General features: G+C 50.3%; 2 protein-coding genes across 2 annotated transcripts in view; one reads left to right on the top strand and one right to left on the bottom strand.

Annotated features, from left to right (window-relative positions):
• ACSF2 (acyl-CoA synthetase family member 2) overlaps positions 1-25191 on the top strand; it is a 37596-nt gene that overhangs the window by 11577 nt on the left and 828 nt on the right. The window contains exons 5-13 of the mRNA XM_074888922.1: positions 319-437; positions 657-819; positions 1278-1373; positions 2264-2412; positions 3013-3104; positions 4213-4289; positions 23033-23140; positions 23286-23437; positions 23893-24034. Coding sequence (XP_074745023.1) covers positions 319-437; positions 657-819; positions 1278-1373; positions 2264-2412; positions 3013-3104; positions 4213-4289; positions 23033-23140; positions 23286-23437; positions 23893-24034 — 1098 coding nt within the window. The remainder of the gene's footprint in view (positions 1-318; positions 438-656; positions 820-1277; positions 1374-2263; positions 2413-3012; positions 3105-4212; positions 4290-23032; positions 23141-23285; positions 23438-23892; positions 24035-25191) is intronic.
• CHAD (chondroadherin) lies at positions 5590-13763 on the bottom strand. Its single transcript, XM_074888925.1, has 4 exons — positions 12786-13763; positions 9006-9169; positions 8632-8777; positions 5590-6583 (listed from the first exon to the last, which is right to left on the bottom strand). The coding sequence occupies exons 1-3, from the start codon at positions 13563-13565 to the stop codon at positions 8636-8638; spliced, it is 1086 nt and encodes a 361-aa protein (XP_074745026.1). The 5' UTR covers positions 13566-13763; the 3' UTR covers positions 5590-6583; positions 8632-8635.

A 25191-nucleotide genomic window follows, 5' to 3' on the forward strand; every position in this document is an offset into this window, starting at 1 on the left:
ACGTCCCCAGCCCTGGGAGCGTGGCAGCTGCACCCCCACTGTGCGAAGACCTATGTCGTGCTCTTCGGTGAATCTTTAAACCACTGCACACTGTGGCTCTTACTGGGAAGAGTTAAAAATCTCCAGGTTTAGTCTGGAGAGAGTTCATTGTATCATGAAACAAGCCATAGAGAAAATCCTGGTGTAGTGTTAATGGCTAACACTTGCTGTCTGGGGTCACAGGGCTGCCATGGCCCTGTGTCGGTGGTGACTGCTCTTTATCATGTCCTAAACATCAACCCGACGTGACTTCTGATGAGTTTCTGTCTCCCTTCACAGGTTGGCTGTAAGGCACTGGTGTTTCCCACTCAATTTAAAACACAGAAATACTATGATATTCTAAAGCAATCATGTCCCGAGATAGAAAAATCCAGTCCAGGGGGAATAAAGAGCAAAAGGTGAGTTAGGAACATCTGGTGTCTTTGCACTGACCTCACAGCTGTGTCCTGCCTTGTGTCCTCTCAGCTGCACAACACAGGCTCTAGAGGACCCACACAGGGTCTCACCTGAAAGAAACAAGTTAGGCTGTCCTGGAGGTTTGCCCTGACCAGTGTACGCCTAGCTGGGCAGTTTTCTCCTTGCTCCATTACTGTTAGTGGTATTCTTCTTTCTACCAGGCTACCTGACTTATCCGTTGTCATCACAGTGGACTCCAAGCTGCCTGGCACCCTCCACATGGATGAAGTGATGCAGGCTGGGGACAGCAGCCACATGAAGCAGTTAAGAGCTGTGCAGCAGACCCTCTCCTGCAACGAGCCCATCAACATCCAGTTCACTTCAGTAGGTGCTTCTGCCCGCTCCATGCCTCATGGTTGGGTTCCTTGCTGGGGACACAGGGAAAGATGTGTGCGATGCTGAGCATCCTCTTTCCTTTGCCTTCTGCCCTCCAAGACCAAGCCCTGGTTCCATCTTCTGCTGTAGGATGGAGGAAATGTTCTAGCATTTCCCCTTGCTTCTTCCATTCTTGCTGCTCAGCCCTTTCTCAGGGGCTGATGGAGGTGAGAGGGTGTCCTGAAGTGAGAGGTGATGGAGGGTGAGAGAGTTCAACTGAAGTTGAACCATTTTTTTGTTTGGTTTGGGATTCAGATGCTGTTAAAGAAGAAAATAAAGTCTCCCAGGTCTGAATGGAGAACGAAGTACAAGACCACCCCAGAATCTGCCTGGGAAATGTCCCCAGAGCACACATAGCTCATCCTCAGAAAAGGTGGCATCATTGCATAATGCCCTGTGTCTTTCAGGGGACAACGGGAAGCCCCAAAGGAGCCACTCTGTCTCACAGGAACGTTGTGAATAATGCCAATATGATCGGTCGGAGGCTGGGGATCACAGAACAGGTGGGTCTCAGTGGGGTGGTCTCCACTGCCACAGAGTGACCACCAGTGTGGAGAGCATTGGTGCTTGCTCAGCAGAAGGGCAGGATGTTTTGCTACAAATGATGTTGAGGGATACTCATGCATAACATTTTTCATTTCATTGTTGTTTCATTTTAGTTACATATGAAGTTTTTTTTGGGGGGGGAAAAAAATGCCTTTTTGTGGGGAAAGAATGTGAAATCACTTTTCATTTTGGTGAATACTCATTTCGAATTACAAGACTTTGGATGTTAGCTTTGAATTCTGTTGAATGAGGTTTTAATTTATTTTACGTGACTTTGTTTCATGTCATGTATAGAGTCTCGTTACTCTTATCAGGATCTGACTTTTCTATCTGTAGTTCCTTTTAAATAGTGTTAAAGGCAAATATTTTCTTTTGAAGTTCTGAAGTAGTTATTTCTAACACAACAGCTTTGATCCAGAAAAAAGATGGGTTCTTTCAATCAGTCGTCAGAGCCTTTGGTGTTCTTAAAAACAAAATAAAATTAATAGCATGTGCCAGGTCCTGCATATTTCATGCCTGTCAGAGCACTAGCACTATTCTCTTCTGGCATATCATAAAATAATGTGTAAGGAATACCAGACCAAAATGATCAGCAAAGAAAAGACATTGCAGAATTACAGAATGAAATTTTGACATTGAAAACTTTGCAAACTGATTTTTATTAAAAGCAGGAAGCATCAGTGTCGTGTTTCCACCTAACCGGAACACAGATGAGTGTCAGATTTCCAGCAAGTTTTAAATGAATCAGGGAAAACTCTTCTGTTCAGATCTTTGAGCTGCAGCAGTGAGATGGGCTGGTCATGGACTGGAAGATCTCTCCTCACTTGTGTCTTTGGCTTGATCCCAGGACTATCGCGTTGGCCTCCCCGCACCCCTCTATCATTGCCTGGCGTCGATCGGAGGCTGCATGGTGATGGCTCTGCATGGGTCCTCCTGCATCTTCTCGTCGCCGAGTTTCGAGGGGAAGGCTGCTCTGGAGGCAGTGTCTCGAGAGAAGTGAGAGTTTGTTTCTGTCTTGCTACAGAGGAGTTTGTTATCTCATGATGGTGCTTCCTTCCCTTGTCTCGCCTGCCAGGCCGTTGCTCACACTCTTCCCTCCCACGATGGGAGAGGCAGGCTTGCTGGTGCCCATACTTGCACAGCCTAGATCCAGCCTTTTCAGCTGTGCCTGGGAGTTTGTCACTCTTCTCTTTTTCCCAAAAATATGGGATCCTTCAGGTCACTGCAGGGCTTTGGCTGGAAAGTGTAGTGATGTCTTGTTTTGCTATGGATGCTGTGTTTTTACACCTAACGGTCTGCCCTCCTTCTTCAAGTCCAGCTCTGCTGCTGAGACAGTTGCATTTCCAGCTTGTTCCTCATGTGTAGCTTGTAAAACAAAAGAGCTATCATTGTGCCTGCATGATACACTTATATATATTTATATATATTTTTATACATACATGTGTATATGTGCACTGATGAAGATCCCATGTGCTGTGCCTGCCTCCAGGCTGCTGCTCCGCGGCCCTGCGCATGGTGGCAGGGGATGGGGTGCTGAGCTGGGGCTGCCCCTGGTTCCAGCTCTGCACCTTTGCCTTTTCTCTCCCTTTCCTGAAGATGCTCCTTCCTACACGGCACGCCGACCATGTTTATAGACATGCTCTCCCAGCCGGACTTTGACTCCTATGACCTTTCAAGTCTTCGGGGAGGTAAGTCTGACAACTCAAATGGAAAAATCCTGAGAAACTGGATATTACTGTTCCCTGCTGGGAGGCTGTATTAAGCTTTGTGAACAAATCTTCTTCTGGAGGGAAGAGTTTAGTTGCTTGAGCCTTATTTCATTGTTAATTTAATGCTACGTTTCCTTTCCTTGGAGTTTCCTTCAAGAATTATGTGTTTTTAGGACTCTTCTTTCATCTTAAGGCAATCTAGGGAAGGACCTTTCTGTTTTATCTGCAAGGGAAGATATCAGGAGTAACCTGGTTTTGCTTGACTCTCGTCTCACCAGCCACCACCGTGTGGCAGCAGATGCTTTGTGTGCTTTAGCTGCAGTTCCTACAGCAGAGCTACTCTGTGATTTCTGTGACCTGAAGTTTCCTGCCTGTTTTTGAAGTCATTCATCTAAGCGCTGGAGAGGGTGTGATAACGTGTGCTGGAGCTCTCTCTTGTCTCAGCCAGCCTCGGAAATAGCTGAGCCGTAACGGGGAGACCACTAGCCCTTTCGAGGCAATAACAGCATGGAGAGAAGATGGTGCTGGAGCATAAAGAAACATTTAAGCAGATTACCTAATCATCTCTATGTGAAAAATGATCCTGTCTCATCTTGCTCCCCAGCAAAGCCTATATGTTACCCTGCTTTTTCACTCTGTTATGCTAGGGTGGAACAGATGAAAATGCGATCTGCCCTCTCCCAAAAGGGCTCCTCTGTGCAAGGCAAGAGGAAATGTTTTTGATTTTATGGTGGTGATGATCGATGGGAATGTTTGTCCTGCTAAAAATCTGTGTCTCTTTCTGCTCTGAATCTTTCCTTATTGGGAACTGCAGCTTGGACCAAGTTTGTGCTATAGAGTTTATTTTCCTAACGAGTGAACTCTGCCAACTCTTAATTCATTCAGGCAAACTGGCCTTGCTGCAGCCTTTGCTTCTAGAATAACTAGGACCTGTATCCATAAAAATAGGAAGTATTTTGACAGGAACCCGTGTATCCCAAAGGTCTTGCCAGCATTTAAATCTGGGAGAGCAGAACCTTCTGAGGGGCTGCTCCTGGGAATAAATAGATGGTTTCCAGGACTGTCATCTTTTCCTCTTTTTTTCCAGGGGTCATTGCAGGTTCCCCTGTTCCTCCTGAGCTCATGAAGATGGTTATCACCAAGATGCACATGCCAGAGATGGTGGTGAGTTGTAATTGCTGTGGCTAGAGCTACAAGTGGTGTTTGTTGTGGTGAGACCCTGAGTTTGGGCATCTCTGCACCACAGCGGTACCCGGCAGTACCAGAGCTGCTGGGATCAGGCGTGATGGGACCATGGGTGTGAGGCCAGGCTGAGGAGTGAAGGTGGAAAGGGGCTGGGAGGAAGAAGAGGGATTCTGCCTGGTTGCTGGTGGGGTGTCTGGGGAGGAAGCTTTGTAAGAAGAGAAGACATTGCATTCAGTGTCGTAAACTGAGCTTCTGCTGGTGCGTTTCAAAGCTTTCATAAACCCTTCTGTTGTACATGCTGCGAGGATGAATGATTATGGAAGAGGCGTTGCTGGTTTGTATCGGTGTGGGTGGGTACATGTGTTCATCTTGCTGCAGAACTGTCAGGTTTCTTTCACCATCCTGGCCTGCACGCAGATGTAAAACCTTGTTGCATGGTACGTGTTTGAGTCTGAATATGGGAACGACGCCGTCCACACGTGCAGCACCAGGCACTGCGTTGTCAGAAGGGCAGCACGCGTCGCAGCATGTGTGCTGCTGCTCCGTTGCATGTCCCTGCACCCTTGGCCTGTGCAAGAGCACCAGCATGTCCTGTGTGTGGAGGGGGACAGCCCGCCAGCAAGGGGGTCAGTGGCACTCCAGGTGACATGTTTTGTAAGCAGGTACTGCCATCTGCACATGTGTGCCTGTGAGTGAATGGCTGAGCCAAAAAAGGACTTTTTTGTTTCACTTTAAAGGAAATAACTTTGGCATCATGCTGCTTGCAAATGCTGAGGAAGCAGGCTGTTGTGATGGATAAACACGCGGGGCTGGGAGTCAGATTAGGTGTGTTGTTGTTGGCAGACCCAGACTGCACCAGCACCAGGGTTTTACAGGGACGACTGTGTGCTCTGCTACAGATCAGGGGAGTCCAGGGCATCTAACCTGGAGCTGTCTCAGAGACGGCCGGGGTTTTTTCCTGGATATGATGCTCTTAATGCTGAGCTGAAAACACCAGGGACAGCCCTGGTGCTGTTGTCCAGACTCTGTCAGGTGACAGCTACCTATTTTTATAGTAGGCTTGAGTTTGGCCTCACAAAATATTTTCAGACATCACTGCAAATGCCCAGGACTCATCAATTGTCACATGTTCCTGCTCTGTAGAAAGAGAAATAACAAAACCCTCCCAAACAGTTGCTCTGCCCATAGGATAAAGAGGATTAAGTCTATATTTATACCACCAGTCTCCTGTTACTTCTGATCCCCCAGCCCTCAGACAAACACAGGGAGACTTGTTGAATTCATCTTTGCAGCAAGAGCTTTATACAGAAGATGTACATAAGAAAATATACAATTTGATTTCTATATAGGAGACAGAGGAGTTTTCATCCTCTTAAAGGTCATTTACACTCAGTTACAGAGGAATAAATATACATATATTTATATAACTCTTTAGGATTAAAAAACACAGTTAAGTTGCAACTGTGGTATTGTAATAGCCATGACAATAAACCACAGTCATCCTGGTGTCCTGCTAGATCCTCTGGAGTATGGGCAGAGGGAAGAGAAGGGGCGCCCAAGCCAGGCTGCACGGTGCACACCTTCTCCTTTCGGATGTACATACATCTTGCTAAACCCCACAGAGTGGGAGGGAATCCAGTCTTCAGATGGCTCCAGTTTTGGGGTTTCCCAGTACTGGTTCACTTAAAGGATTTCTGGCCAACCTGGAGAGATTGCTGCCTTTTGGTGTGAAAGGGCAGCTCGGTCTCGGGGGCCACCGGTTCTTGGTCATTGCTTCACCTATTCCCCTCAGCCCTGGCCTGCAGGGATCCCCTCCGTGGGAAGGCAGAGGAGTCTCTTTGCATGGGTTGAGACCAATTTTCCTGATCAAGCAGCTGGGGGAGGGATGCTCCTACCTTCCCACTTGCTTCCACTCCACTGGAAAGGGAGAGACAGTGACCAACTGGTTGATCGGGGATGTGGGTTATGTTGCCTCTGGGAAAGATGACTGTGTTTTACCGGCAGGATCTAGGTTAGCTTGTCTTAGTATGGTCATGCATAGTTTAGTTTTTAAAAATGCCTCTTTTAAAATACATAGATGTCGGAAAAGATTGAAAAGGTGGATTCCATCCTGCGATCAGCAGCGAAGCGGGGATTTGGAGGAGGCTGGAGGTGTTCGGATATATCAGAAATGTTTCCTGACAGGTAGGAGAAGCTTAAGGAAGGACTCAGAAGTCAGTAGTTTTCTGATGGTTGAAGTGACCAGTCACCAGGACAGGCCATACTGGGGTCTGCTAGAGGTAAAAAAGAGAGAGAAGGCCACATGTTTAAGGGTTTTTTTCAAGTAGATCAGTAACCTTCTAGCATTTGTCTGTTTATTTTTACAGTGAGTGAATAAAGCCCATACTTGAAAGTGAAGAGTTCGGAGTCAAAGAACCATTATGAGTTCCCACAGAGGAGGAGATGGGTTAGTCCTGTCTCTGACCTCTTCTGCCAACTTGCTATGGGATTCCTGAGTTTCTTACCCACATCACTGATGATCAGTGAGCACTTCCTTCATAAAGGAAGAAACCCAAGAGTAGAATTTTCAGGAGTGGTGGATTATTTTGGTGCTTCAGTTCTGAAAATTTAGGGCAGGTAGATTTTTAGAGCATGCCAAGCAGCTTTTCATCTGAGATGTGGTCAGTGACTCAAGTCACTGGTCATCCCTGAAATAGAGACCCCCATAGCCGACAGCTGAGAAAGCTGCCTGCTTCTCGAGAGGTACACAATGAAGTCAGAGGTGCTTCATAGTCCTTAAAATCATGCTCACCACACTGGAGTGGTTTTGTGTGCCTGCATTTTGGCATTGACACCTGAAGGTACTGAGCTTTGTCTTCTGCAAGACTAGAATAAATAGTTTTCTATTTCATTAACACTTGTAAACATGTTTGAGAGATCTGGATGGAAGGTTCTATAGAAAAAACAGGTATTATTGTCATGGTTTTCTTGCTTTCATCATGGAGGCGTGAAGTGGAATTGAGTTCAAGCAGGGAGAGAAGAAGGTTAAGAAGGACCAGACCTGTAAATAAAATACATTTAAGTATTGTGGTTTAGGAAACTGAAGTTTTTCCGTCCTCAGAGCGGAACTTTACCCGCCCTATACGGAACGACTGGTATTTCCATCTCTAATCCATAAAACCTCTGGCGCTGCAAAAGAAACAACCACTTTAGGAAGGCGCAGAGCAGCTGGCATCATCCCTGAATTTTTGGTCATAAATTTGCTTTCTCCATCCTGTTGTGCATATCCTTGGTGAACTGGGGACCAGATGGCCATAGCTGGGCTTTGGGCTTCTGCCTCATCCTATCTGTTATGAAAGGGCACAGTGACAACCCTTGTTCAGACAGTGCAGTGCAGGGTCACTGCACTTTACTTAATGACTGAGCAAAGGTCCCTTTCCCAAGAGCTTACAAACCTTCAGGCTCATCCAAAGTCCTTTGGAATCTGTACAAGCTCCGGACCTATTCCTGGGATGGGGAAAAGTAAAATGCTTGAGATGGAGTGTTGACAGTTGTGGCTTTTTTGCTACTCTGTGCACTGAATTTAATACTCTTGGTAGTTTCCAGTTGTGGAAGGTGTTTGTGTGATAGGTTTTCACAGTTGGTGTTTGGATTGGTAGATGTCAGCAAGTTCATTGCTCAAGGGAAATTCAGCTCTCTCTGAATCACCTTCTGGCCCAGAACACTTTATTCAAAGAATATTTGCTGTCTCAAACCTCCCTCTTCTGCGACACTCATTTGAAGGAATCAGCCCTTGTTTTTATATACCTGAGTGTCTTGGATGGGAACTGTAGTTGCTGAAAGGCAGGTGCTGGACTGAGAACTGCTCCTTATGGAAGACCTCTATTTTCATATGGGCTGGGCAGCCTGGGGCCAGATTTCCCAGCAATGTCCCGCCCTGGATTTCAAACCAGACCCAAAGGACCTTTACTAGGGCAAAAGGCTGAGCATCTCCATTTGGTTAGAAAAGTAAAGTGTGTGTGATCCCAGCTCAGGGTAGGAGTGGGCTAAGTCCACTGTTGTTTTGACACTTAATTGCATGTTTCACCCTTAATTGCTGCCCCAGGCCTGTCTTTAGCCCCATGTTTGTTTTACTGGGTTGACTCCATCCCTGATGCTCCGGGAGCCCATGGAGCTCAGTATTGTCAGGAGATGGAGCAGCTCTGAGCAGAAGCGTCGGTGGTTGAATGGATGAGCTGTTTTAATCCAAACTCTACTGTCACTGAAGGCAGAGACAGAAGTCCCCGTACCTTTGGTGGCATCAGGGTTTGCTGTAGGTCTGACTAAAAGTGAACCATCTTACGTGTTTAATGGCGGCTTCCCTTCTTGGACCTCTTGGTGGGGAGCTTGCAGGTGCGGAGGGCCGGGGTGTCTCTGATGGACTGTCCCCGGTACTGCGCGGGTGTGGAGCAGGTCTCGTCGGTGCGGGTGCGGTTGCCCTTCAGCCACCTGTGACACGGGGAAGAAGAAGACTGGGTGATTACAAGAAGTGCAAACCACCATGGACATCGCTCACACCATGAGCGGAGAGGGCAGGCTGGGGAGAGAGCTGCTGAGCATACGTGCAGCCTTCAGCAGCCTCCTCTTGCCCGGCACGGCTTGGGGGGACCTCCCTCGGGGGGACCCCCAAAGAGACCCCAGGGAATGTGAGGAGGGAAGGGGCACGAGGTGCCGTACTTGCGCAGGTGTGCTAGCTGGCAGTTGCAGTGCCAGGCGTTTCGGGAGAGCGTCAGTGTCTCCATTTTGTCGAAGGGGAAGTTGCGGGGCAGCTGGGTGAGCCGGTTGTTGTCCAGGTGAGCGGTCTTCAGCACAGTCACACCAGCGAACGCGTTGTCTGCAAACTAAAGCACAAAGGTTTCTGGTGAGGAACACTGAGTTAGGGAAGGGGCCTTCAAACCTGAGTGCTTCTGCTCAAGACTTTCAGCAGCATAATCATGGAAAGAGCAAGAAAAGGAGCAGTAGAGGGGGGTCCTGGCTTGCCAGAAGCTGTGGACACCTAAGAGAGGCATCAGGCTGGTGGACTCATGAGTGATGGAGTCTCCTGCCTGAAGAAAGTTACATCCCAAATCCATGTGGGATTGTCTTTGCAGCCACATCCCTAAATAAAGTGAAGTTTGGCATCCCTCTTTATTTTTGAGCTATACTTCTCCATTCTAAATGAAGATATTTGCTGGGTGTATTCCTTTCTAAGGCTGGAAATCCTCCCAGCGCCTGTTGCCTTGCCTGTCCTGGAACAGCTGAAGGAGGGAGTGTTTGTGGCGTCTGAAGGGGCTGTAGACTTTGGCAGTGCCCGGGGGCTCTGAGTGGAAAGTTACACTTGGCATCTGAGCAGTGTAGAAATAGAGGCAGGTTTCCAGCACCTCCGTTTTTTCTCATTTCCAGTGGGCTGCTTGCAAGGGATGCTGCAAAATTTGTGTTTTCTTGATTAACAGGCAGGCTTTAAGGAAGAGCCTCCCTTAAAAAAGCTGCCAAAGAGAGGAGAGAGGCTGTAGACCTGGCTCTGCAGCCCTCTCCTCTTTACCCTGAAGATTCATCCCTGGCTTTTTTCATCCCCTGGTTACTCAGGTTGGAAAGATTCATCTAGAAAGCAAACCCCTCAACACAAACTTCCTTGGTGGTGATGAATTGGAGAGGGAGTCATTGAGAAAGCACAAAGCTCATCTTGGCTATGACAAACCACTACTCTCCCTTCTCAAAGCAGGCGAAAGCTTTCTCAGAGGGTGGAGGGGAGGTCTAGGTCTAGTTGGGTGGTTCTGGTAGACCTAGACCTCCAGTCAAGGACCTGTGCTCCCATTTCAGGCCAGAAGCTCACGTTCAGACAGGACCATCAGGGTGTGTTCAAGCTCTGTAAGCTGAAAAGCTTGACAGAGAAAATGCACTATTTTAAGCTGTGAACTTTTGTCATCTTCCAAATTAAGCAATGTTGGATAGGATTTAGAGCTTAGCTCAGAGACTCCCAGAGTACTGCAGCTGTTGGACAGTCAGCGGTGCTGGCATCTGCGGTCCAAAACTGAGCTGACCTCGGTAGGTTTTACTGTGCTGATAGTGGAGCTACTCAGAGAGATGCTGGCATGCCGTGCAGTGGGGCGGTAGCCTGGCCACGTTCTGGCTTGGACAGTGGTGTACTGTCTCAGCCGCTCATTCCTCTCCCAGCCCCATGAGAAGAGTTCGCATCTGCTGGTAACAGCTGCTACGCTGCCTGCCAGAGCATGCGCATGCAAGGAAATGGGTGATTTTTCCCTTATTTAGCTGGAAGATTGCTGCCGTAATTTATTCTGCAATAAATATGCAGAGAGGGACGTATGTAAAGCTTCCAGGGTCTGCATTGCCTGGTTTCATGTTGAGGTACGTGGCGGGTCCTGGCCCGTGTGACACAGCCCTGCGGGTGATGCCGGTGGGGAAGGGGAGCTTGGGGCTGGCGCTGCAGAGCAGCCTGAGGGCTCTCCTCGTTCTGCTCAAGTGCAATGTAGGCCAACATAGCTTCGTGTGGAAGAGTTTTGCCCTTGATCAGCTCCAAAATCTTGTAGCTGTGCAGGGAACAGCTAAGGACAGTATTTTTGTGAAGGAGAAAGAGCTGCACTCAAGATGCCAGCAGTATTTAAAGTATTTGGTAGTGATTTCCTAGGTCGTGACGCCTCTGTGATTAGATGTCTCCTAGCAGTGCAAAGTTCACGTGTGGGCTGTTTGGATGTGCAGGCCTTTGAGGATTAGAAGAGAAAATTCTGAGCTGAGATGGGAGCTTTGTTTTCCTGAAAAAAGAATGTAAGCCCTAAAGCTGCAGAAGCCACCCCTGTTAGTGCTGATTCCATAAACTGGTGTCTTACTGGGCTGTTGGGGAGGAAAGGAGACATCTGGCTGCAGAAGAGCCTTTAAAGGTCCTGTCCCCAGGTGGTCACTGAAAAGAAAGTCTTTTTTGCTGTCTAGAATTGTTAACCCTTGCTCTTTGGCCAATCTAAGGACACTTAATTCCCTGGAGCACCCCAGCATCATGGGTTAGTCTAATTTCTTCAACATATAACTTGGAACTCTAATGTCTCTACAGCTGGTACAAATTTAAGCTGTAATTTTTGACTTGAGCATGGTGAAAATGCCTTAAAACTGAGTCTACAAAAGTGTTGTGACAGCATGTCTAAGGTCTTGCCTAGAGAGGTCAGTAGATTGTTTTCAAGTGTTGGGTTTGCTTACTCCCATCCTGGAGAGGTTAGTGCTGAGAGTGGACAAGGGCTTAAATACTGACTGAGTGCTACCGAGCTGTTCTGGGTAGTGTTGTTCTCCACCCGGGCAAGCTGTAATTCCAGTTTTTGAGCATTTTGGAATGCTATATTCCCTTGAAAACTCTGGTGTGCTCTATTCCTGGAAGCTTTCAGGTGAGCTGCTCATCCCTGAGAGGCCCTCTGAGTTGCTCTTTGTTGATAAGAAATCCTCTTTTTTTTTTCCCTCGCATCTTCCTGCATGTGGTGGGTGTTGCTTTGCCATGAAGTCCTAGCCTGCCTTAACTGGATGTCCTTTGTCTTTGGGCTTCCTGGCAAAACATCACCCCAGGGAGAACTGTTCTGCTCCACCTGCAGCACCCTCCCTTTCCACCTAGGTGCACCCAGGACATCAGGCTGCAACAGGGTGCTGCTGCTCTTGCTCTGTGCTTGTTTCTGTTCTTACACCGCCTCGTATTTCAGAGGTCCTCATGCAAGTGACTCCCAGTGTGATGCTCCTGCCTATGGATCACGCTTTCTCACGGAAAAAGAAGGGGGTTGTTTTGCCATTTGGGATACCTGAATGCCCTTCCTCCTTTCCAGTGGGAACAGGGGCCCTTTGTAAGATGCTGTGAGAGTTCCTCTTGAGAGGCCGTCAATAAACAAACCTTTCTTTATAACATGTAAAGTTGGGAGGCATGGGGGGAGGTGAAGGTGAAGGTCCATATGCTTACCTGTCTGCAAGGCGTGGGTAAAACTATTTGTAGCCCTGAGTCTCCCCCTCCCAACCTACAACAGGTACCCAGGCCGAAGGAAGGAGGCAGAGCAGTTCAGCTCTGCAAAGCAGCAGTGCCCTTTGGTCCCTCGGGTACGAGGCACGCGCTCGCCTCTCATCCCACACCTTGTGTCTGGGATGATGGAGGGTTGCTGATTGTCCGGGAGCATCCCAAAAACCTTTTTCAATGTCTGGTGTCATCTCTAGCTTGGGAGGGAATGTGCTGCCTTTCCGGGGAGTTTGATCAGCTCCAGATAATTTGGGTTTGCATAAAATAACTCAACAGAAGGGTGGAGTACTCTCTCATCCCTTGTTTGAGCCATGTCAGGAGTGTTGTCAGCTGGCCAGTGCCTCACTGTCTGCAGAGTCTGCAGACCTGCATCTCCCCTCTCATCTGCAAGGGAGGGACAGCAAACTGATGGCTTTGTAAAGGAGAATAAAATCAAGCCCCATGTTTCTTATCCAGAACAAATGGAAAGAGAAAGGACTCACCTTCTTCAGTTTCATGTTGTCCAGGCTGAGTGTCTGCAGGTATCGCCCGAAGGACTGGAAGGCATTGTCAGGGATGACCTCAATTGGGTTATGAGAAAGTTTCAGTTCCTCCAGCACTCTCAGCTTACTCATTGCATTCACAGGATAGCTGCTCAGCTGGTTCTTGTCCAGGTGGAGGACAGCGAGGTTTTCTACATCCTCCAGGGCCCCAGGCAGGAGGTTGGTGAGGGAGTTGTCAGAGAGGAAGAGCCACCGAAGGTCTTTAGCCCCATTGAAGACCCCTGGTTTCAGCTCCCGGATTTTATTGCTGCCTAAATGCAGGATGAAGAGGTTGACAAGAGGGGAGAGGAGTCCTTTGGGTAGGTCTGGGATCTTGTTCTGGTCCAGGTACAGGTAGGTGAGCTCAGAGAGGTCATCGAAGGCTCCTGGCTTTATGACACTGATCTGGTTGTCAGTGAGATAGAGGTAGACCAGGCTCTTGAGCCCCCGGAAAGCTCCGGTTGAGATCTCCTTGATCCGTGAGCTCTGGAGGTGCAGGGACACCAGCTTTTTCATGTCGCGGAAGCCATTGGTCGGCAGGACGGGGAAGTTGTTCTTCTGCAGGTTGAGAAGCCGCGTTTGCTCAGGCACCTTGGGGATCTTCTGCAACCCCGCATTGTCGCAGATGACGTGCTGCAGGTCTCCGCCGTGGCAGTGGCAGCTCGGGGGACATGCCTGTGTGATGGAGGCAAGACATGCCAGTAGGCTGAGGACACTGAGGAAGAAGCCTGACCGATTCATGGTCAGATCTGGAATTAGTGTGGTGGGAAGAGAAGCAGCAGCAGGAGGAGGAGGAGGAGGAGGAGGAGGAGGGAGATGGGTGGGAGAGAGAGAGTAACTGGGTTTGCAGCATGCTGAACACAGCCCTATTTATAATGTTATTAAAAAGCAAAATCCCTTCCCACAAACCGCAGGCAGCAGCCAGTTGGAAGCAACTGGCTTTGGGAACTTACTGTGAGCTTAACCCCTTGGCACCAGGCAGAGGAGTGTCCACAGTCCTGCCTGGCCCCGCTGCCGAAGTGACTGTGCAGAGGTAGTTTTCCTCTCTGCAACAGGGAGGCAAACGGTCAGGAAGAACGAATGCAGACCTGCTCTGTGGGGGACCTCTCTGGTCCCTGCTGAGCTGAGCGGGGCCCAGATTCATTGGTGGGGGGAAAAACAACTTGTTTTGGTTGAAGAGCATAGTGGGGAGCACTGCTGTGCTCCACAGCCACCTCGTGCTGAAGCTTTCAGCAGGCTCCTGGGCTCTATTTAGCCTTCAGCTGGTTTGGGGAGAAGCATCTTGTCCTGTTATCACAGAGGAAGGTTTTGGGGCGTCTCATCTTACTGATTTCAAAGGAGTTTGCCTGAGCAGGGATGGGAGAAGATGGGAGCAATATGGGTTCATGCCAAAGGCCAACAGTGCTGCAGTTGCTCTTACAATGCAAAATTTTGGTTGAAGCCTTCCAAAGTAGTTGGCCAAGAAAGAGAGAGCACAGATAGTCTTAATTTCTGCCGCATCTCTTCCTATGAGCAACTGGGTGTAACACATCCACGGTCATGGTCAGGACACCTGTGTGAGGGGTTTTTTTCTCAGCACTATTGGAGCAGTGGCTGTTGCTTTCCAACGAGGGATGGGGCAGTGGCAGAGCCTGTGGGGAAGCGGTGGGGTGTGAGCTGGTGGGTATGAAATGCGGGACAGTGGTGCCCTGCTGAGGGCTCAGCTCAGATGAGGTGGATGGCAACGGCAATGCTGTGGCTCTCAAGACGAAGCTGTGGGCAGGGAAAGGCGTGGGCATTGGTAAAGGGCTGGTGAGGTAGCAGAGCAAGGAAATCACTGCTGGAGCTGGGACTAGGGTCTGCCTTAGCTCCTGTCTTGGGGTAGCAGTGGCAAAGGTGAGTTAACACAAGGGATGTCCTTTGCTCTCCCAATAGAGAAGGCTAAAGCAAAGCAGTTAAAAGCCCCAGCGCCTGCTTCTGTGAGCGTGAAGAGAGAGATCCAGGGGTTGTGGGGTGGGGTTTGGAAGTGGAACATTTTGAACTGATTTCCAGCCAGTTCCTGGCTGCAGCAAACAGCTGAGAGCCGAGCACATAACTGTGAGCTTGTTGAGATTTCTGCTCCCGAGGCTGGCTGCAGAGCCCCAGTGGAGCTTTTGCAGAGGCGAGACAGGCTCAAGAAAGGGAGGAAATCCAAGGGCTGACTTAGGACACAGACTGGCTTATTCACTGAGATTTCTGGGTTTTTCCATTGTTGCAATGAGGAATTAGCCAGCACCGCCGAGCATGCTCCGGACGGTGTTATGCAAACTGCCTGGCAGCCCGTGCTCTGGTCAGCAGCTGTCAGTCCGAACAGTGTTTTCATTGCGTGACTAATTTGGGGGAGAAAAAGGGCTTCTGGGGTGTGAATGTAGGTTCTGGTGAGCCTGTGGGGCAGATGGGGTTGGCCGAGCAGTGATGTAATGTGGGACCTTGGTACAAACCAGGCCATGTCAGGCTTCCAGTGTTTGTCAGTCCCGAGGTGCAACGCCCTGCTGTCGAGCAGCTGGGGCCTCATCACTCGCCTCGGCACCAAGGGCTTCTCCTGCCTCCTCTCCGGAGAGATGCTCGGACCGTAGGAGCTCCAGGCTCCTGCTGGAGGGACCTCCTGCAGCACTCACGGCTGTAGTTACTGTAGAATTTAGAACCCTTTGATCAAAACAGTGCATTTTTGCTTATGCCTGATTCAGTAGGCACCACAACGGACAGGCATGTGCTTTGATCTCTGGAGTAGCTCTTTGAGTGTCTTGGTCATCAGGACCTTTGAGACAGTGGAAGAGGAGGTAGGGAGAAGGACACTCTGTGTCTTCTTCCGTTGCCTCTCCAGGTTGATCAGAACTGAGGGTGCCTCTTAAGTGTGTGCTGCTCGTAAAGCTCAGACGGGGAGCTGGGCAAGTGACCGGAAAAGAAAAAAATTCACCTCTAAAGCATCATCTTCTATCCACTGATTTTTTTTTTTTTTTTTTTTTTTTTTCCTTCTCTGAGCAGGTTCAATCGCCTTAGCCTTACTTGTAATCATTTGATTAACAATTCCAGCAGTTACGTACCAGCTATACCGTGCAAAAGCAGTTGATGGGTGAGACTTAAAATCCAGCCTGTTTCTGCTGGACACTGAAGCCAGGTAGTGTATCGATGCTGCCTCACGAGTGCAGCTGATGTCTGATACTTGGTTTTCCCATCCCCTTGCAAAAAATACCAGCTCACAGCTTACCAGTTCTGCAGAGATGTCTGCCAGCATGGGTCAGATTGAAGCAAAAAGCAGGTGAGGGCCTTGCAAACTCCATCCATAAATACATCCCACCCATGTGTATTTCTGGAACAAGACCCTTTTCAGAGGTTAAACTGCCCAGACCTCAAACCATCTTCTCTTCTTTCTTCCTCTGAGGACAAATTTCCTTTTCTTCCACCCTTTATCTGTTTGCTGGCTGAGACTGCAGATTTTGGGGCACAGGGATACTCCCACCCTGCAGGGATGTGTGTGCTGTGGCTGTGGACACAGGTAAGACCTGTAGCTTCCTTGTGAAGATGCCGTGATGTAGCTGCCACAATGCTGGTGCAAGGTGGGAAGCTCTCCCTACCCTGAGGGCTCCCTGCCAGCCCAGTGCCTGCAGAGGTTAGGTGGATGCCGGGTTATTTCGGTCCTGCAGTGGGGTGGCAGCAGGGCAGTGCTACTGGGGGAAAGGTGTCTGCTTCTCGGCTCCATTTCTTCGGGCACAAATGTGAAATAAAAGGAAGTTCTTTCCCCTAATGTTTTTTGATTTCCATGCCTCGGTGAGCACATTCCTGTGGTGGGAGCTGGTTGGCATCTGTCACAGCTGGCACCTCGCCCGTGGGCTCCTGGTGGTTTGTGTTTTGAGCTGCTCGCTGGCAGGGTCTGGTCTTCCTACACCAGGTTTTGCAGCCCTTGACTGGCCAGCAAACGTCCAGCAATCGTCAAAAGCTTGCCTTGGTCCCTCTCATGGGTGGCTCTCAGTCTGGCAGTGACAATGGCAGCAGTGTCAGTGTTCCTTCTGCCGTGGTGGGATACCACAGTGAGCTGGGTCCTGTCCGGCCCCCTACCTTGAAGGTCCCCTGGGACCGGCACTGCTAGGACATCGCAGAAGAGGCAGGATTATCCTGCCACCCTCTCTTTCTTAATTGATTAACAGTTCTGCAAACATTCCTGGTGCTTGGTAATTTGCAGATGCTGGACTCCCCTCCTCTCCTTCTTGGAGGCGTTGTGGGCTAAGCAAATAAATACAGTTTTTGAAATGCTATAAATATAGATTTGGGGTGTTTCTTTGGTGTTGCAGGTCAGAGCTGTTTTGATGCAGCATTGGAAATGGTCTTTTCCATGTTTAATCTTTGTTAGTACTGACACTTCTGGCATATCAGGGCAGCCACATGTGTGTTACTCCATGTTAAAATATTCCATTGCTCACTTAAACCAGATTCTGTAGCTTTTAAGGGGATTCAGAACTGGTTTTGTATGTCAGTGCATGCTAGCAATCACCTTCTTGAAGTGGCACTAGTGTAGCTGACCTTGGGGTCCGGGCTGGAGGCGAGAGCTCGAGCAGCTTGGAGAGGTGCCCTGGGGTGCACGTGCTGTCCCTGTTTGCAGCCCGCACAGCACCAGCCCTGCGGGGCTGAGCCCCTGCCTCTGCCTGGCACTGGGTGCTGGGGAGGGAGCAGAGTGGGAGAGGGTGCAAGCTCTTCAGTGTCCCAGGGGAGTTGTCCCAGGCGTGGAGCACCCTCTAGGCAGGGTTTGAGGAGCCCTGGTGGGTGGGCAAGGGGAGCTGCAGAGGGTCTTCAGGGTTCCTCCTCTTCCAGGCAGTACCTGAGAGGTCCCTGGCTTTTGGTGATGTACAAGCCATCCCATCAGTGACAGTGGCATCTGGGGCTCTCATTTCAGACCCAAGTTATCATTTCTACTTGACATGCCTGCAGGTCACCCTTCACTGTGGTGTGGGGGCCAGGCTGCTTGTGGAGCCAGAGGAGGTGTTGGTGGGTGCACCTCCTTCATTCTGATGGCTTTCTTCTGCTGTAGCGTGGCCTCCACCCATTGATGTGTTGCCAGTTTGGCTCCCCGTTGATGTCCACTCACTCTTCCCTTCTGCCTGATCCCAGCAGCTGCTGCATGATGCTCTTGGCCTCTCCTGTGAAGCTCACCCAGTCCTTGCTGCCTCTCCCCAGCCCTGCCGTGTCCACTCTGCAAGGCACCAGGCATCCCCCGGCAGCTCGCTGCTCTGCCCAGGGCCGCTGGCCTCTCTGCAGCTCTTGCAGGCTCTGAATAAAAGTGACGCTTTCTTCCCCCACAGAACACAACTGATCCGTGCAAGACTTCTGACTTTCCCAAATGCTCCTCAGCCAGGAGTCCCCCCTGTTCCCAAAATGGAAAATTGGCTCCACTCGGTGACAACTTCCCTGCTTGTCCTTGCCCAAAGTGACACCTCCCTGTCCCATCCCACCTCATTTTTGGGGAGGACCTGATGAGAAGGTGGTTTCAGTAGCTGCAGAAACTACAGAAATGTGCTGTGAGAACATTTAAAAGGCAACATGGAAGCAACAAGATCCTGGACTTCCAGCCATGTCTTCAGTGAGGGCTGAGCTCACCAAATCCATGGAGATGTTACCTTTGCCTCTAGATTTTTGCCAAGTTTCCTTCTCTAGCAGCATTGAGCATTCAGGTACCCTCAATCTGGTGGTTTTCCACCCTTGCAAGACTCTTCATTTCTGCACATTTCCTCTCACTTTTCCTTTTAATTCCACTTTTTCTAAATGCATTGGCACCCAGCAGCAGGGAGGATGGAGTTAATTACATAGCAAAGACCTTTTATCAAGCTGTGGATAAACCAACAAGTAACTGTACATGCCTTTGCTGGTTGCCACTGGGCAATGCTTCTGGCATGCTGGCAGGACTGGGGGAATACATGCAAGCCTCAAGACTTCTGCTCAGCCTGGAAAGAAGAGAGGCAGCTTTAACTCCAGACCACGAGGAGCAGTTTGCCTGACTGTACAATAACAGGAGGTTAATTTTCAGCCTCAGTCTTCTGGCCCGGGAAAGCTGGGTTGCCATTTTTGCAGTGGTCTCCTCCTGAGGCAAAGCCATTGCATGCTACAACACAAAGACAGTGCTTTGGGCACCTGATATTTTTGGGAACTTTTTAAGCCCCATCCAAACTGGGACTGTCTGGCAGCTTTCCGGGTGGGGAGAAGTGCCAATAGGGTGGTCACCCTTGGAGGTTTGTCCCACAAGACATGTTTGTTTGTGTCCTGACGTTTTTGACACAAAGATGGTACTGTTGCTGGGGAAGGAAATGAAATCTCGGTGTGACATAGGCTGGATGTGATCAGAAGTTGTTTTTTTGAAGCAGTAAAGTTGACCTGAAGGTTCAGGAATATTCCAATACAATTTGGGATAGCGGGACAGCTCCAAAGCCAGGGCACACGTGTCCCAGGAGGACAGCAAAATTCAGGGTGATCTTGGTAGTGAGCAGCTGAGTGAGGGAAGATCAATGCTCAGCTGAGGACAATGTGGAGCTGACTGTGAAGGGAAGGGCTGGGACTGACTTCAGTGGAGATATCTGAGACAGACAACACGCTCAGCACGGGTTTAGGGCTAATTAGATCCATCCTGCATGTTACACTGAGAGGGGTTCAAAGGGCCTCTTAGAGGTCCTTTAGCACATCTCTTGGGTTGCCAGTCTGCTTTCTGTTGTTCATTATGCCCTCTTTGAAGTCTGAAAATCCCTATTATTTCATGGTCAATTTGCTTCTTTTTTCCGAGGCCAATATTGTCTTCAGCGAAGCTCAGTTTCTGTAGGTTTTAGTTTGGTGGTTCAAGCCCTGCCATCATCCTCCAGCGTGGCATAACCAGAGGGTGGTGACGAGGGGCATGAAGATCCTCCCTGAGCATTTTACGGGTCCAGGGGGGGTTCCTCCAAGGACCTCATGCCCTCCTGCAGCCCTGATCTTCTGCTCCAGTCCCAGCCAGTATAACCCCCCTTGGGGTACTGATGGTACTGAAACCAGCCTTTTCATCACAGCCTTTCAGCAGCAGTTGAATGCGGAGGGAAGTGGGTGTTTTTATTGCCGTTGAATGCTGGGGAAAACCGAGGAGCAGAGAGCTGATGTGATTCGTTCCAAGTTATGCAGTAAATAAGCGGCACAGTTGGGAAAAACCCAGGGTCTTCAGAGTCCCCGCTCTCCCCACCAGATCAGTCTGCCTCCCCAATGTTTACTAAAGAGACTGGAGTCTGATTGTTTTTACTTTATTTTTAATTTTTAGACGCTTCCTTCTTCAGGCTGTTTTGCCTGTTCCGCAGTGGCCAGTGTTTAAACAGCGCTAGCAGGAAATGTTTTTGAAATGTGCTTTAGAAAACACAGTTCTGCTAAGATGTTCTTTTTATTCCTGGTTTAGACAGAGGCTCAGGATTCACAAAGAATGAATCTCTTGTCGGTAGGAGTAAGTTCAGCAGCGGTTTGTTTTGGAACTGTCTTTGTCATTGCTGAAGGCAGGATTGATCTGTGTGCTGGGTGTTGGGGGGTCACTTGTGGTCCTCACAGTAAAAAAAGGCTTTACAGTCAATTATATTCTGTGGTCTCTGAGCTCCTCTCAAAGCCAAGGGTCCGAGCTGGACTCCCTTGCCTCTGGAAAGCTTTGCTTTGACACTAGACATAGCTCCAGTGGAAATTATGGAGCTGATGCAGAAATTATTGGGTGAGGTTTTCTGGACTGAAGTATACCAGATGACAAGGCGAGATGATGCTAAGTGTCCCTTTGGGTCTTGAAAACTAGGAATCTTTGCGGATATCTCCAAGCTTAAATTGGTATATGGGGTTTTGTGGAAGCATTGTTTCATCTTGTGCATCACGAGCCGCGGCTGGGCTGGGACGATGAAGCTGTTGGAGGATGCTCCACGCGTCAGATGAGGGTCGGGAAGGACAGCAGCGCTGGAGCGAGGGCTTGCTCCAGCCACGGCCTCGGTCCTGGGCTTGGGGATGGGGAAAACGCTATCCCAAGAGAGCTATGCTATCTTGGAAAGGTCAGGAGCAACATCCTGGTGTCTGGCTGCAGAGAGCCAGTCCCTGGGAGGGGAAGGCAGCGAGTGGGCAGCAGACTGAAGGCTGGAGGTTCAGACCCGCATTGATCTCTGGGCCGAGTTGGGAAGCCCGTTACTGAGGGTGTGAGGGTGTTTATGGGGACAAGCCGCCGGCCAAGGCACGGACAGCTGGTGCTTGGGGTACACAGCATGCTGCCAGGCATCTGGAGGAGCCTGGTGAGCCACGGCACCCGCAGCATCATCCTGCCAGGGAGCTGCCTGCCGCTGTGTCCAATTAAACTGCTGGAGCGACCCGGAGAGGCAGAAAGGGTTGACTCAGGGCTTGGCTGGGATCCTGGGACCGACATTGCAATTCATCCAGCAGAGTAAAACAAAAAAACAAAGGCACTGGGATTTTTAATAAGTGTTTAAGATCTTGGATTTGTGTCTCGTCAGTCATTTGATCCAGCCACAGGACTCGTATTAGTGGGTGGGAGAGAAATCCTGTCTGAGCATTAGACGCTGTAGGTTTCCACCCTGGCTGGGAAGCTATCATTGCGTCTGGTAGGAGAAGCCTATTTACAGTCGCTCCCTGTGGGTTGCCAGGCTCCTAGCAGAGCAGTTCGCACCAGATGGTCCCTGTGGCATCCTGGAGACATCTCCTCCAGATTCCTGGCTAAGAGGAGGCTCCTGCAAATCTCCAGCTCGGATTCACGCTGACCCCGGTGTAGTCAAACAAGAGCATCAGCCGTTATGACAGACTGTGCCCGACGTGAGATCCTTCAGCAGCCCCGAGCGGCAGAAAGCGCCAAGTGCTCCCACCAGTATTATCTATAGCTCGTTCAGGATATACGCATGTTTTTTCAGGATGCCTCATCATAGCCCTTTGCAAAGCCTCTTGTTAATTTTGGGTGCAGTGCCTGGAATTTGGTGAGCTCCATGCAGAAGCCCTGACCATGCAGATGTGCCCTTGCAGCCAGCGATGGAGCCCGGGCATTTTCTCTAAAGGCACAACCCAGATCTGAGTGCCAAGGCTGTAGGAAGGTGGTTGGGCCCTGTTGCTGTTCGGTGGGTCAGAGCTGCTCACGTGTCAGCCTTTGAAGATCTGGAGGAGGAAGGAGCAAACTGCACTGGCCCTTTCCCAGCCATGCTCTGCCAGCAAAGCAGCCACCGGTGACATTAATGGGTGGGAGAGAAACCCTGTCTGATGCCACATGACACACTGAGAGGGTTAGAGAGACCAGAGCAGTGCTCCAGCATGTCCCACTGCTGAAACACAGCTCCCAAGAGCTGGAGGTGAAGCAGCAATTCCAGCAATGGTGCTGTTGGTGCAGCTCAGAGCTGCCCAGAGCACCTCCTGCCCAGCTCCTGCTGTCTCGGCAAGCCACTGAGTTGGGCATAAAGAGCTGGAATTTTCCTCTGAGGAGAAGTGACCTTCAGCTGAGGTGACTCAGAGCCTGCTGTTGGGATTAGCGGTGAGGGAGGTTTAACAGCAAGAAGCTTTTGTCCTGCTGTGAGGCTTTCGGTCTGTAAGTGCAGCTGCACCGAGCGTTGTGCAGCCTCGTGATGCCTTTAGGAGGGCTACAGGAGCTGATGTCTGCACAAAAGGATCTGGAGCAAGCAGCCGCGCTGCAGGACACGTGGTCTCCCACAGGAGCCCACTGCTAGCTCCAGGGTTTTTCTAAAGTAATGTCCAAAGTGCTCTGAGCTGTAGAAGATGAACTCAGCACCTTGAGTAGATGGCGGCAAGGGCACCAAGGCAAGATCAGTGCCTGGCAGAGATGGTAGGGAGTCAACAGGTCAGGGCTTGGAGAGACATAGGTTAAAAAAGAGGAGGGCGAACCCTGAGGTCCAAGAAATGTAGTTGGGGTGTCAAAAATACAAGACACCGAGAGTGTTGTGGGTGGTGGGCGTCTGGAGCACAGTGGTGGGAGCAGGCAGGTGCAGTGCTGCTTGAGCTCGTCTCTCCAGGACTCTCTGGCAGGAGTGTCTGGAGAGCCCCATCCATGGGCCAGGAGAGCAGTGCTTGCCTGTGACCTGAGTGGCTTGTGAGAACATCTTCCTCCCATCCCGATCTCTCCTGTGTGCTCATCGCCCCCTTCACCTTTCCCACGCCTGGAGCTGTGCGTTCCCCATTCCCCCTGAGGTGTGTTTCTCCTTTCTTGTTTGCAGGTTGCCTATGGGACCACAGAAAACAGCCCTGTCACCTTCATGGGACTCCCCAGTGACACCATCACCAGAAGAATCGAGACAGTGGGATGCATCTTGCCGCACATAGAGGTGACCGTGACCCTCCCCGCCTGCTCCGGGTCCTCTGCCTGCAGCAGAGCTCAGCCCCTCCTCCCTGTCTGGTGCTGAAGTCGGTGCATGCCATTGTGTTTGGCTCAGACACCCCCTCCTAAGCCCTTCTTCTCTTCCATTGCAGGCAAAAATTGAGGATCCAGAAACAGGGCAGCCTGTGCCTCTGAACACTCCTGGGGAGCTTCAGATCCGTGGCTACTGCGTCATGCTGGGCTACTGGGATGACCCTGCCAAGACGAGTGAAGTGATCACTGCTGAGAAGTGGTACAAGACGGGGTGAGTCTGGAAACAGGCCTGCTCCTCCCGGTCTGTCCTGCAGGGTGAGGCTGGATGGGGATGGGTGTGTACAGGAGTGCCTTGGCTGTGATTTCCAAAGTAGGGAAAACCGACCCAATTTAGCCCTCTGGTCTGTCCGTGAAACTCCAGTACAGCTTTTAGCAGAGATCCCTCAGTGCCAAGTGCCCCTGGAGATGGGGATAGTCACTTCGTTAGGGGTGCGATGGAGGGGCTGTGGGGTACACTGTGGGGGCAGGAATTACCTCCCCTGAGCCCTGACGCTTCTCTGGACGCTGCCGATGGCCATGTCCAGCTGTAGCAGGAGCTCCTTGATCTCTTCCATATATTCAGGTGGCATCTCAGCCGTTACCCTCCAGATACCCTGACCTGGCCTCTGGATCAGGCTGGGTGGGAGCATCGGCTGGGACAGGACGAGGAGTGTGGTGTCGTTGCAGGGACCTTGCGAGCCTGGATGAGCACGGCTACTGCAAAATTGTAGGCCGTTGCAAGGACATGATTATTAGGGGAGGAGAGAACATCTACCCAGCAGAACTTGAGCAGTTTCTCCACACCCATCCCAAGGTTGAGGAGGTCCAGGTGAGCGGGAGAGAGGTGGGGTGGGTGAGCGGCGATGGTTCCTGTGGTGGGAAACCTGTACACAAAGCTGCTGGGACTGCTGCTTGGGACCTGGCTGTCTTCCCCTGCTTTCAAGCATCAGCTTCTGTGTAATATTGGTTGGCAAACAGGAGGGAGAGGCTCGTGGTGTGGAAGGGGGAAGCAGAACTCCTGGCATGGAGCACATCGGTTTGGGCAATCCCCTCCTGCACCAGCTTCACGTCTGCAAAGTAGTGACTGTCATTCTTTTTCAGGTTTTAGCCTGCCTGTCCACTTTCATAGCTCCCTCTGAAATTCTTACTTGGAAAGCAGTCTGGAAGGACAGTTTTTACTGATAATTAATTACTGAACTCCTAATTCCAAAAAGACTCCTCCAACAAGTCCCCAGAGATGAGGAGTGAGACTTAGTTTCACCCCTTTGCAAGACAGCAATGATTTGCAGCATTGAGCAGCTGCTCTCAATCTGCTAGGATTGTTCTCCTCCAGGTTTTGTGCCAGACAAGTTTCCCCATAAATAAACCAGTTATTTAGTCAGTGTTGCGCCTGTGCCAGGCTAGCATCTCTCCTTGGAACAGTCCCAGTGCAGATGGGTTGCAAACCAGCCCTGTTTATGTAGTTTCTAGGGCTTTATGTCACTGCTCTGGACTCAAAAGGATCGACGTGTCTCTAGGATTTTGAGATACCGGTTCAAGGCAGGGAATAACAGTAGGATTCTTGTGAAATAGCGTGAACAAACTTTAGAGAGAGATCAGGCCTGGGAAGCCCCTCTCCTGGTGTCACAGGCAGTGATCCATTAAGATCTATGATTATAAGGGTTCCAAATAACCCTTTAATTTGACTTCATCCCTCTCCTGCCGTTTCATCTGAAGATCCCAAAGCACTTGCAGCAGCCTTACAGGTCTCCCTGTTGGTTGTGAAACCTGTTGCCCCATTTTTTGGGGAAACAGAGGCACATAGAGGGACGACACGTCCATATTGCACTCACGATGAGCTGCTCCCTGGCTGGTTGGACTCAGCCCTTGCTCCAGTGACTGCAAAACCAAAGAAGGGTGCTGGTGTCTGGGCACTCCAGCTGCTCTGCCACCTTTCCTCTGGCAGATGGTTGGGACGTCCTTCCAGGAGGGCTCCATGTCATGTAG

Source organism: Strix uralensis, chromosome 19 (assembly GCF_047716275.1).
Source record: "Strix uralensis isolate ZFMK-TIS-50842 chromosome 19, bStrUra1, whole genome shotgun sequence".
NCBI classification, from domain to species: Eukaryota; Metazoa; Chordata; class Aves; order Strigiformes; family Strigidae; genus Strix; species Strix uralensis.